This window comes from Hevea brasiliensis, chromosome 14 (assembly GCF_030052815.1).
Source record: "Hevea brasiliensis isolate MT/VB/25A 57/8 chromosome 14, ASM3005281v1, whole genome shotgun sequence".
In the NCBI taxonomy this organism is placed as follows: domain Eukaryota; kingdom Viridiplantae; phylum Streptophyta; class Magnoliopsida; order Malpighiales; family Euphorbiaceae; genus Hevea; species Hevea brasiliensis.
In genome coordinates this window covers 81848318-81861080 of record NC_079506.1, presented here as the reverse complement: position 1 = coordinate 81861080, position 12763 = coordinate 81848318, and the positions used below count along the sequence as shown (strand labels likewise).

Here is a 12763-nt window from a genome sequence, read left to right as displayed (position 1 = left end):
GGTCGGCTTATTTTTATAACTTCTAGCCTGATTGAGTTAAGGCAAATATTTTGGCCGCTTCTGAATACTAAATTTAATAGTGGGCTGAACCCATTGAACAGATCTGGGTTTGGGAGGCCCAATCGGGCAGTCCGAAACACACTATTCACCCGTCACGTCAAAACATACGGGTTACCCAAGTTGGCACCTCAAATTCGGGGCTTGATTTATTTTTTTATTATTTTTTTTCTCAGACCCAACGAAACCTGGGCTTCAGGCCCTCGCTCTCTCTTCATCTCTACTGAATTTCTTGCTTCTCCGAGACTCTCTGGTTCAATCCCCGATCAGGTAAGCAATAACCCTACCTTACCTTCCCTTCAATGTGAATATATATGCTCAAATTTTTCTTTTCTCTCTCTTTATGTACACATGCATGTATATGTGGTGGGAGTATCGAGTAAGGTAATGTAGGTATCTTCTTCATGTTCAGTGCGTTTTGATTATTCTGCGATTTAGTGATCATTTTGCTGCTTATTTTGAGGGTTTTCTGTTCAATTTAAGTGGTATAATACTTGATGCTAATAATCCTATGGGGTTTCTATTTTTCAAACGCAGTTAATTAGTGGAAATGGATAACCATGAAGATGAGTGCCGTGTTGCTGGCGAACCACAGGCCAAGCAAGAGGATGAGGTGGGATTTTTTTTTAGGTTACTGAATTGTAATGTTGATTTTACGATTTTAGTACTTTTGGATATTGATTAAACTGACTTTGTAAAACTGATGATAATGTATCTGAGATAGGTTATGATTCAAAATTTTTTAAGGGAATGTGAATATGTTTTTGTGGGAAGATTTGACGTATTATTCTTTTTTTTTTTTTTCCCTTCTTTCTTTTCATTTTGTGGATAGTTCCATTGTCAAGATGACTGTTTTTCTTTGTCAGGAAGCTGTGGCTCGACTTGTGGAAATGAAGAAATCAATCGAGGCAAAAGTTTCTCTTCGTCAAAGCAATTTGAATCCCGAAAGGCCTGGTTAGTAACTAACATTGCAAGAATTCTAGGATAAATTAATGGTCGAATAATTGCTGACATGGATAAGATTTGTAACATACTGGTTATATTGAATTTCTTACCTTTGCTTATTGGGAAAAGAGGGCATGCTATTTACCTTATAATTCATCTTTATAAAACATATGTGCAAAAAAAATTATGATGATAATACTTGTGACATTTGTATTAGTAGGCTGCTAATAAAATAGTCAGGTGATAAGGTTTTATTTGGTGGTCCATTTTGGGAATTTTGGAGGAAGCAGAAAGGGAAAAGGGAAGGGGGGTTCGAATCGGAAAAGAGTTAAAAATCTCTATTTGTGAAGGCATGTGGAAAGATATCATCTCTTTGTTATTTTAGGCCTTTTTCCCATGCATTTTTTGAATCTTAATTTGCAATTTACTAATAATTTTCTAAAAATTTCTTTCCTGGAAAATTCTGGGTAGATTTATTTTAGGAAATCATTTAGCATAAGTTTTTTTAGTCTTAAATTTTGTAGGGCTCTAGTAGTGTCTAATTGAACCTAGGAAATATTATGCCAATTCTCTGCTTAACACTAATACTCTCTAGTAGGGTAAGGTTAGCATTTAATTTTTGTTGACTTTGGCATATCAGTGGATGGAGTAGGAGAGGCAGAGCCTTCCAAAGCTGGTGGAGATGAGTTGGTCATTTAAGTATAGTGCTGCATGCACGGGATGCTAATATGACATTTTTATTCCCAACTAAGATGTAATTCTTCTTTGTTAGTTAGAAAAATCATATAGGTAGTTTTTTTGGGCCATGTTCATTTTTGGGGTTCCATTTATGCATCTTTTGCATTTTGTAATTTGCAATTTTTGCTATTACATCATTTTTAGGTCAATTTGGTACGTATAACACCAGGTATAAGTCTTCTAAAAATTTTGAAAAGATCATTATATTTAGGATTTTCTTAATGGCAAGGAAAAGCTGATTCTGTATAAAAATCTATGATTTTCTTATTTTCCTAGACTTATAGCAGTAAAAACTGGAGCATTTTGCTTGCTTTTAGAGCCTTTTTGTTTGGTTTGATCTCTCTCTCTCTCTCTCTCTCTCTCTCTCTCTTTCTCTCTCTCTCTACTAATTTTAGATCTTTTTTATGGACTTGATTTCATTAATTGCTGCATAGGAGGCCATGCAAGATCAATAGTTTCTAGTTCTTTTAACAGCGACTCCAATAGTCTCTGGTCTTTCAAATTTATTATACTCTGCTAAAATTTTAACATGCTGTGATTTAATAAAATTTCTTGCTTGAGTACACTTTAGACTTTGATATGATTACTTCTGCACAAATATTGATCTAATTCATTTCTGTTACCAGATTCAGGATTTCTCAGAACATTGGATTCAAGTATTAAGCGGAATACAGCAGTTATTAAAAAATTAAAGCAGATAAATGAAGAGCAGAGGGAAGGGCTAATGGATGAGTTGCGAAATGTAAACCTTAGCAAATTTGTTAGTGAAGCTGTAACGGCTATTTGTGATGCAAAGCTTAGAACTTCTGACATACAAGCAGCAGTTCAGGTAGTTTTTACAGCTCTAAACTGAAATTTTCTGTAGATACTACCTGCAGATGCAATATGCTATTTGTAAAGGACTAGTTTTTCTTTCATTCTTGGTCACATTCTCTACAGCCTGGAAGATTGTAACTAGTTAAACCGTCTTTAATCCTTGCTTGTACCCCCATTTGACTTAATAATTTGTTTTCATCTAAATCCTTGGCATAATATTAATTGGGTACTGCATCCTCAAGATCATGAAGTTTTCTGCAGAAATTTTCTAATGCTTATTACAGCTTTTGCAGCAGTGATTCTGTTGAATTATCTATCATTCTATTGTTTTGAGTAGGTGCTAACTGCACTTATGTTGTCCCCTTTCATTGTTCTGATATTTTCTTTGTCAATATGAAATTCATTCATTCTTAGGGTATGTTTGGTAGAAGGTTAAAAATCAAAGGTTAAATATTATCCTTGTAAATTTTAACCTTTAAAGAGGGTAATTATTAACCTAAGCCCCCCTCAAGGTTAACATTTAACTCCTCAAAAAGGCATAAATATTGATGAGGTGAAAAGTTAACTTAGTCTCTTTTTGAGTATCCAAACAACATTAATGAGGGGTTAAAAGTTACAAGGGTAACAATTACCCCTTGTTAACCTTGTACCAACCACCCCCTTAATGTTTATAGGTTTTTGCTGTGAATTATTTTAAGAATCTTTTTAAGTTTCCTGTATAGTTGATGGTTCGCTCATAATGTGTGGTCTCCTTTTTATTGTCCTTCTGAATGTTGATTGGTCTAGCCTGTATTAATGTTCAGCTAGCTCATAAGTTTTGAAGTTCTTATTGGAGTACAATCAATATTCACGTTTTTTAGTTTGTTGGTGAGGAAGAAATGCTAAGTAGCGTATTTGTTTGAAACCATATGCATCAAGTCTGTAAGTTCTGTTATTTATTTTGGAACGTGCAATTTAACTTATTGCATGCTTTCTAGTCTTATTAGTGCTTTTTGTCTGCTCTTTTGCGCTGTTATGACATTTTCCCATCTTGCAAAGATCTGCTCTTTGCTTCATCAAAGGTACAAAGACTTCTCACCAAGCCTGGTTCAAGGGCTTTTAAAGGTCTTTTTCCCTGGAAAATCAGGGGAAGACATGGATGTGGATAGGAACTCAAAAGCTATGAAGAAGCGGAGCACCTTGAAACTGCTACTGGAACTTTACTTTGTTGGAGTTATAGAAGACAGCAGTATTTTCATCAATATCATTAAGGATCTTACTAGTGTGGAACACTTGAAGGACCGGGATGCGACTCAGACAAATCTAACTCTCCTTGCTAGTTTTGCTCGACAAGGGAGAGTTTTCCTAGGACTGACTCTATCTGGACAAGAAATTCATGAAGAGGTGTATATTTTTGTTCTTTCATTTGAAAGTCTTTTATGCTATTCATATTATAGGTGGAGTTTCATTAGGACTTGATGTTATTCCTGCTCTCTCCTTTTTTTGATAATCTACTGTCACACTTGTGTCTACTGTTTTTATTGATACCTGTTTATGATTACATTGCAAATCTTGATCTAGCTTGTAGCTTATCTTCTTACAATTTGTTGCAGTTTTTCAAGGGCTTTAATATCACAGCAGATCAAAAGAAAATATTCAGGAAATCCTTTAATACATATTTTGATGCTGTATCAGAATTACTTCGGTCTGAGCACACTGTAAGTTTTTCTGCATTTAGTTGCTGATTGTAGTGCTATTTTTTACATGTTCTGATGATAGAACTTGAATTCTTTCTTTGCGCATTTTTTTTATATCTCTGTTGCTTTCATTTGTTTAAAATGCCTATAATTTTCTTAACAGTCTCTTAGCCAAATGGAGCATGAAAATACAAAGATCTTGAATGCTAAAGGAGAGCTCAGTGATGAAAATGTTGCATCTTATGAAAAGCTGCGAAAATCTTATGACCATTTATATCGCCATGTTTCATCGTAAGTTTGCTTGTTAATTTCATTTTCTTGTACCTGTGTTGATGGTTGATGGTGGCTAGATAAGTGGAATCCATTTCAACAGTAAGGTTCATGTTTGATAAGTCGAAGCATACAATATATAATTGCAAGTGAATCCATAGCACTTCCTCTTACTCCTTATGTGATATCATACCCTGTAAATTACCAACCTTTCAAACTATTAAATAATGGAACTTTTCATGTCATAGATGTTCTTAGTATCACAAGCAATGATTTTAGGTAGAGATTATGGCTGTAAGATTGAAGAGAGAAATCTTCCTAGAAATGTTTGTGTGTAGACTAATTTTGTAGCGCCTAGGCTTTTATTGAATTATTTGTTGTTCTAGAATACTACTGAGCTGCAGATGCATGAAAAAAGGTTTGACATGGTTTCAAATTTAAATGAATAAAAAGAACCCTGGTGGTTGGCGATAGTGCTGGCTTTCTGACAACTGTTTTCAGCTAATCACTTAGTAGAGTGGGATGCATCGGTTGATTTGCAGATTTAAATGCTATTGTTGGCCTTAATCCTCACTTACATGGGCTAGGCCTTTCTTGAGCCATCAACAAGGGATAAAGAAATTAAGGCACTTTTAACTTGAGAGTATCTGGGGATTCCGGGCTTGGTATAATTGCTTTGATTGTTATAGGACAAGTCAATCTTCATAAATTTCATTGCGAATGTGAAATACTTTTATTATAATTATACAAATAAAAATGCAGGAGAGAGAAAAAAGATGCAGGGTCATTTGTATGCTTAGCTAGTCAAAGATGGGCTAGGATACATGCACAGCTTTTTCTTGAATCAACAAAAAGAATTATTACTAAATACATTTACAGTAATGAAGAAAATCACAAAAAAAAATTGATAAAACAGATCAAAATACCATTCAAGCCTTCTGTTATAGGGACATATTATTGGTAATAATGTGAGCATCTCTGAGATGCTTGACGAATGATTTTTATATTATGGATGGGCAAAGTGTTTCTGAGGTGTTCTTAGCTACAGATCTCTCTCTCTCTCTCCCTCCCCCCTTCCCACTCTTCCCCCCACCCCCCCCCCCCTCCCCTTTTTTCCTTTTTTCCCTTTTGGGTTGCATTTTGCTACAAAACTAGGATCCCAACTCTTTTTACTTGTTAGAAGGCTTGAAAACCAATGTCCCCTTGGCATGTTTCTTGTTTTATTGTTACTTTGTGGATTTTCAATTGATACACAGATTTCTTGACATGCAGTTTGGCTGAGGCCCTTGACATGCCACCTCCAGAGATGCCAGAAGATGGCCACACTACTAGGGTTACTACTGGAGAGGATTCTCCGTCAGCTGCTGTGGGGAAAGATTCTTCTGTTCTTGAAGCTTTGTGGGATGATGAAGATACTAGGGCATTTTATGAATGCTTACCAGATCTCAGGTTTTTTGGGATTGGATAAATGTTGTGTTTGTGTTATAGATTAAAGTATTGCTTTGATGGCAGTTGTGTTGTATTAAAAATTTGAGTAATGCATGAAAAATTTTCTTTTTAGAGCATTTGTTCCAGCTGTGTTGCTGGGAGAAGCAGAGCCCAAAGTGAATGAACAATCTGCAAAGAGTCAAGAGCAACAGAGTGTAAGGATTTAAAACTCGGAAGTTATATTACAGGCTTAGGTTATCACGGGAGTCGGGATAGCTATGATGTGGCAAAATTTGGTGAATTAACAAAAGATCTGCTAAATTTTTTTGTACAATTTTGGTTTTGAAATTTGGGAAAAGATATTAAGCATTACTGGCAAGTTACATTGGGTAATTGCTTCTGTTTTCCTCATATTATTTTCATATGATCTTTCAAATTATTTCTGAAATTTCTGATTGCTTTGCCTCCTATATTGATTTATTTGAAGGACGTGGCACCTGAATCAGACCAAGGCCGACCTACTCAAGATACTGCAGATTCCTCTGCTGACTCTGGTACTTTCCAGGAGGGAAAAAGCATTGAGAAAGGAAAGGATAAGGAAGACAAGGATAAAGAAAAAGCTAAAGATCCAGAAAAGGAGAAGGGTAAAGAAAGGGATGCAGAGAGAAAAGGAGAGATTGAAAAGGAGAAACTCAAAGGTCTTGAAGGGACAAACTTGGATGCTTTACTGCAGAGGCTCCCTGGTTGTGTCAGTCGTGATCTTATTGATCAATTGACTGTAAACATACTGCTGCCTTCCCAAGACTTGCCATACTATGGAATCTTTTTTTAAAATTTATGCACCTCTTTAATGACCATCTTATCAATTATGTTCCTTGTCAATATTTTTTCAGGTAGAGTTTTGTTATTTAAATTCAAAGTCAAATCGGAAAAAACTTGTGAAGGCATTGTTTAATGTACCCAGGACATCTCTAGAACTGCTACCATACTACTCTCGAATGGTTGCCACACTATCAACTTGTATGAAGGACGTCTGTTCCATTCTCGTACAGATGTTAGAGGAGGAGTTCAATTTCTTGTTAAATAAGAAGGTCTGTTTTGCATATTTGTTTCAATGAAAGGACTGGCAGTTTATCCTTTTTCCTTCCCCTGTTGCTAATATATTCATTTGCATTTTGTAAAGTTTTGTATTTTTGTTTTGAATCATGATCTTCTGCAGGATCAAATGAACATCGAAACAAAGATCAGGAATATTAGATTTATTGGAGAACTCTGCAAGTTTAGAATTGCACCAGCTGGCCTTGTCTTCAATTGTTTGAAGGTAACTGCAACTTATTGATTGATTGATTTTTATTTAATTTGTGGAATACTCTATAAGTTTTCAATCCTATATATTTGAACTCAATCGAGATTTTATTGTTATTATGTGAGGAAGGCTATACGAATCATTTTGCACCATGCTTTCTTTTCTTTTTCCCCTCCCCATACCTTCTTTGTCTTCGTATTGTCCTTGGAATCAGCAATGTTGTCTTCTATTTGGGCCTTAAAGTAAATTCATATGGTGCAGCCATTTTTCTTATTTGTCCTACCTCACTATTGTTGTTTGATTTATGCAATTAGAAGATGAAATACATTCTCTCTGTCCAAGATACGAGATGATTTCCATTGAGATTAAAACATGTTGTTGGGCTTACTTATGGATCAATGCTGACTTACTTACAGGCTTGTTTAGATGATTTCACTCATCATAACATTGATGTTGCTTGCAATCTTCTTGAGACATGTGGCCGTTTTCTGTATCGGTCTCCTGAAACTACTGTACGTATGGCTAATATGTTAGAGATATTGATGCGCCTGAAAAATGTCAAAAATTTGGATCCCCGGCATAGCACACTTGTAGAAAATGCTTACTATCTTTGCAAACCACCTGAAAGATCAGCACGAGTGTCTAAAGTCCGCCCCCCACTATTTCAGGTATAAATCATTTTACAATCTCAATCTTTTTTCCAACTTTTTTTTTTTTTTTTTTTTTTTTTTTTTTTTTTTTTTTTTTTTTTTTTTTTTTTTTTTTTTTATTTTTATTATTATTCTATATTTTATATTTTATCTTTTATGAGCATTTTGAATGCAATTTGAATGGAGTGCATGATGAGGTGATTGATATAGAGTGTGATGAGTTTAGTTGAATTTAAAGTTTTTTATCAAATATAAAAAAATACTTAATTGCTTCTAACTTACTTTGCTGATCTGCTTCTATTTGCTTTTTTTGTTTTTTTTTTTGTTTTTTTTTGTTTTTTTTTTTTTTTTTTTTTTTTTTTTATTTTTTTTTTTTTTTATTTTATTTTTTTTTTTTTTTTTTTTTTTTTTTTTTTTTTTTTTTTTTTTTTTTTTTTTTTTTTTATTTTTTTTTTTTTTTTATTTTTTATTTTTAATTTTTATTATTATATATATTATATTATATTTTTTATGAATGATGGATTTTGGAATAATGAATGCTAATAATAATGGATTTGTTTTGTTTGCTTTTGTTGTGTTTGCATTTTTGCATCATTTGATTGCATTGAAAAGAAAAAAAAAAAAAAAAAAGAAAAAAAATCAATCATCTTTCATCTCATCTCTCTCTCTTCTGCTTGCTCCTTTCTTTTGTTTCTTTTTTTTTTTTTTTCTTTTTTATTTTTTTTTTTTTTTTTAAAATTTTTTCCAGTTTAATAATAAAAGCCTAAGAAAAATAAAAAAATCAAAAATTTTCTTTATATCTTTTCTCTTCTCTCTTCTACTCTCTTTTTTCTTTTTTTTTTTCTTTCTTTCTTTTTCACATTTATTTATTTATTATTTTATATATTATTATATATCATTATTTATATATATTATATTTTATTTTTTTTCTTTTTTTTTTTTTTGCTTTTTTTTTTTTTTTTTTTTATTTTAAATTTTTTTATTTTATTTTAAAACCCAAAAAAACTTGATGAAATGACCCATGCAAGAGAGCTTTTTTTTTTTTATTTTTTTTTTTTTTTTTTTTTTTTTTGTTTTTTTTTTTTTTTTTTTTTTTTTTTTTTTTTTACTTTTTTATTTCACCCATATGATAAGCAGGCAGCCAATAATACATGCAAATGTTAAATGTGGTTTTGTTTAATTCTCTTTATTTTTTATTTCTTTTTTTTTTTTTTTTTTTTTTTTTTTGAGTCAGGTTGGATTGAGAATGGGGATATGGCATGATGCAATGGCAGATGATTGAGAGAGTTAGAGTTGGAGAATGAACTGGATTCATCTATCTCTTTTTTTTTGTAATTTTTTTTTGGTTTTATTTTTTTTTTGTTTTTTTTTTTTTTTTTACATTTTTCATCATACACATTACACATAAACATATTCATAATAATAATATATAATAAATAATATATGCAAAACAAAAAAAACAAAACATGCATGCATATAATTTTAATAATTTTCATCTTTAATTCATCTCATCTCTCTTGAATCTTCTTAGTGTGATGCTGTGCTGGCTGTGCTGCTGCTGTTAAAAAAAAAAAAAATAAAAAAAAAAAAAAAAAAAAAACTCTACTTCTCATCATCATCTGCTTCTCTATATATATATATATAATAGATATGATTAGTAATTAATTAAATTAATTAATGAATGAATGAATATGATATATATGATATATAATATATATTATATCATATATTCAATCATCATTCATTTTTTTTTTTTTTTTTTTTTTTTTTTTTTTTTTTTTTTAATTATTATACTCGTGATTAGCAAGATGCACCAGATCCACCGGAGGATTGTTTTCGCATTAGAATGGTTATCACTCTTCTTGAGACCTGTGGACACTACTTTGACCGAGGTTCTTCTAAGAGGAAACTTGATCGTTTTTTAATACACTTTCAGAGATATATTCTCAGCAAAGGTGCACTGCCGCTTGACATTGAATTTGACTTGCAGGTAAGTCATTTACATTCCTTAATGCCCATTTTTATTTCTCCTAACAACAAAAGGTATTATCCAGCATAAGAACTTTGGCTTCAGAATTTGATGGTAATTGGTAAATTATTTACCTCAACAACCTTCCTATGTAGATTTGCAAACTGTTAGGTATAGGGATTAGGGACTGGGCTGTAGTAATGGTGAAGATGACGTAGGAATAAGCAAATGACATTTATTGTCTTGAGTGCTAATGGGTAGCAGAAATGTGACATGCAGCGTGCTTCACTTGGTCACATGCAGAAACGCCAATTAGACTAACCTGGGAGGAGTGCTGGGATTGAGATGTGGATAGAAAATTTACTTTTTATTCCATTTTATTTATTTATTGGATCATGTATTTTGGCCTAGTGCTCTTTTCTTGAAAATTGGTATTGTTAATTTTAATTTCATGTTTGTTCAAGATATGCTTATATATCGAAGCATTTGCAGGACTTATTTGCGGAATTACGCCCTAGCATGATGCGATACTCATCAATTGATGAAGTTAATGCAGCTTTTATAGAACTCGAGGAGAATGAACAAATTGGTTCAACTGATAAGGTCAATAGTGAGAAGTTCTCTGACACTGAAAAGCCTTCTAGCAGGAATGCTGCCAATGCCATTTCTGCCAATGGACAAAATCTTGTGAATGGTAATGAGGAAAATGGTGGAATCCATGAGGACATTGGTGAAAGTGACACTGATTCAGGCAGCGGCACCCTTGACCAGGAAGGGCATGATGAAGAGGAGTTGGACGAAGAGAATCGTGATGATGGATGTGAGACAGAGGAGGAGGATGATGATGATGGGGGTGGACCAGTTTCCGATGAGGATGATGAAGTCCATTTCAGACAAAAAGTGGCTGAGGTGGATCCATTGGAAGCTGAAATTTTTGAGCAGGAGTTAAAGGCAGTATTGCAGGTAAGGTTCAGATCTTAGCTGTTTATTTCTTGATAGCAAGTGCCTTGCCATGCAATATTGTAATTTATTTTTCATACTATAATGCCAACATGATTTTGCAACATATATTTTTTGGGGTTTTGAGAAATACTCTACTAGAATATCTTTATTTTTTGGCATTGTTAACAGGTCATAGTCAATTTGTTAAATCAACATTCTGAAAAGGCTAATTACATGCTGTTTTATGGTTTGAAGTTTTGTGATCGAGTGGAATTTTGATTGCTGAAATCACAGATACAGCTATTATCCATGTTGGAATTGTATTTCTATATTAGTTGAATTGCTTTAATTGATGTCACAACCATTATTTGAATTGTGAGTGCAGGAGAGCATGGAGCAGCGCAGGCAAGAGCTGCGGGGTCGGCCAACATTGAATATGGTGATACCTATGAGCTTGTTTGAGGGGTCCACCAAAGATTATGGGAGGGCAGTTGGAGGGGAAAGTGGTGATGAGGCACTGGATGATGAGACAGGAGGTAGCAAGGAGGTTCAGGTGAAAGTACTTGTGAAGCGTGGGAACAAGCAACAGACAAAGCAGATGTACATTCCTAGAGATTGCACACTTGTGCAGAGCACGAAACAGAAAGAAGCAGCTGAGTTTGAAGAGAAACAAGATATTAAGAGGCTTGTCTTGGAATATAATGATAGAGAAGAGGAGGAGAATAATGGGTTAGGAACGCAGACATTGAATTGGATGCTTAGCAGCAGCAACAGAGTTGGCAGCCGTGGCAGTACGTGGGAAGGAAGCAGTGGTAGAGGTGCTGGATCACGACATCGGCATCAGCATCAGCATCAGCATCAGCATCAATCAGGCAGTGGAGTTTATCATGGCAGAAGAAGGTAACTGACAGCAGAAGGAAGTACATTGACATGTTGGCACTTTCGTCCCAATGGTAGTGTAACCCGTTACAGATGAAAACGGGTCTTGGACTCAAATTCATGGCACCCAAGTTCCCACTCAGTGATTGAATAGCTGCATTTACCCATTGAGGTCTGTAGTGAGGCGATACATTACTCCCACTACAGATGCCCAAACTAGTGATGCATAAGTTATGTCAATGCAAGGATTATTGACAAGGTTAGTGTCCAGAATTTTGTTTGTTGGAGGAAGGTAGTGGTTATGCTGAATACATACTATACAGAAGATTGTCACCCATGATTTGCACGATGGTGATTCCTAAATATGCTTAGTAGGGTGCTTATAGTTTAGTCTTTACATAATGTTGCTGGGTGAGTCAGTTTCTTTTGTTGTATATATATCAAAAGTAAAAGGTTTCATCTTAGTCACTATCTGAGATTTTACATTATAGTTTCTGTGGTTTGTATTGTATTGTGTAGACCACCGGATGGCTAACAAAGATTATCAGAATGGCATGTTATCTAGAATGTATGAATCTTAGGTCGTAAGATGTTGATTTCTATAGAGCTTAAAACTATTGAACTTTCTTTGTTTGTGATCTGTGGCATTAATTTCTACTCCTCTGCAGATGAGATTTGAAAGATCAATGTAAATTGAAAATTTTATTATTCAGAACTTGCCCCCTCATGCCACATCAGTGTAGGAAATGTCCGAAAAAATCTCAAATCTTGCCTTTTTTTTTCACAATTATAATAAAAACTAGTTTTTTTAAAACTAATTTTTTTAATAAGTATATCTGAACGTTGAACTTTATTATAATCGATTCTTTATCATTGGTTGCCTCTTTTAGTTGCCTCTTTTGATACTTATAGAGTTGTCAGGTCAACACTTTTAATCTTTAAATTGATTCTAATAAATTCTAATTTATAATTAAAGAAAATTTTAATTTCCAGTAAAATTGACACTACTCTTGCAACCACTTCATCGTAGGTGACGTTAATCTCTGCCTTTATGAAAATTCAACTTCACTCCCATCAACATCTCCTC

At 33.6% G+C, this 12763-nt stretch overlaps 1 protein-coding gene across 1 annotated transcript; it reads left to right on the top strand.

Moving 5' to 3' along the window:
- The first annotated feature begins 201 nt into the window (after positions 1-201).
- Positions 202-12314, top strand: LOC110645440 (regulator of nonsense transcripts UPF2-like). The gene is made up of 16 exons (XM_058134649.1): positions 202-327; positions 595-670; positions 924-1011; positions 2367-2569; positions 3595-3939; positions 4149-4253; positions 4396-4523; positions 5775-5951; positions 6064-6145; positions 6418-6708; positions 6824-7021; positions 7150-7251; positions 7653-7904; positions 9691-9876; positions 10348-10818; positions 11183-12314. The coding sequence occupies exons 2-16, from the start codon at positions 608-610 to the stop codon at positions 11699-11701; spliced, it is 3210 nt and encodes a 1069-aa protein (XP_057990632.1). The 5' UTR covers positions 202-327; positions 595-607; the 3' UTR covers positions 11702-12314.
- The last annotated feature ends 449 nt before the right edge of the window (positions 12315-12763 follow it).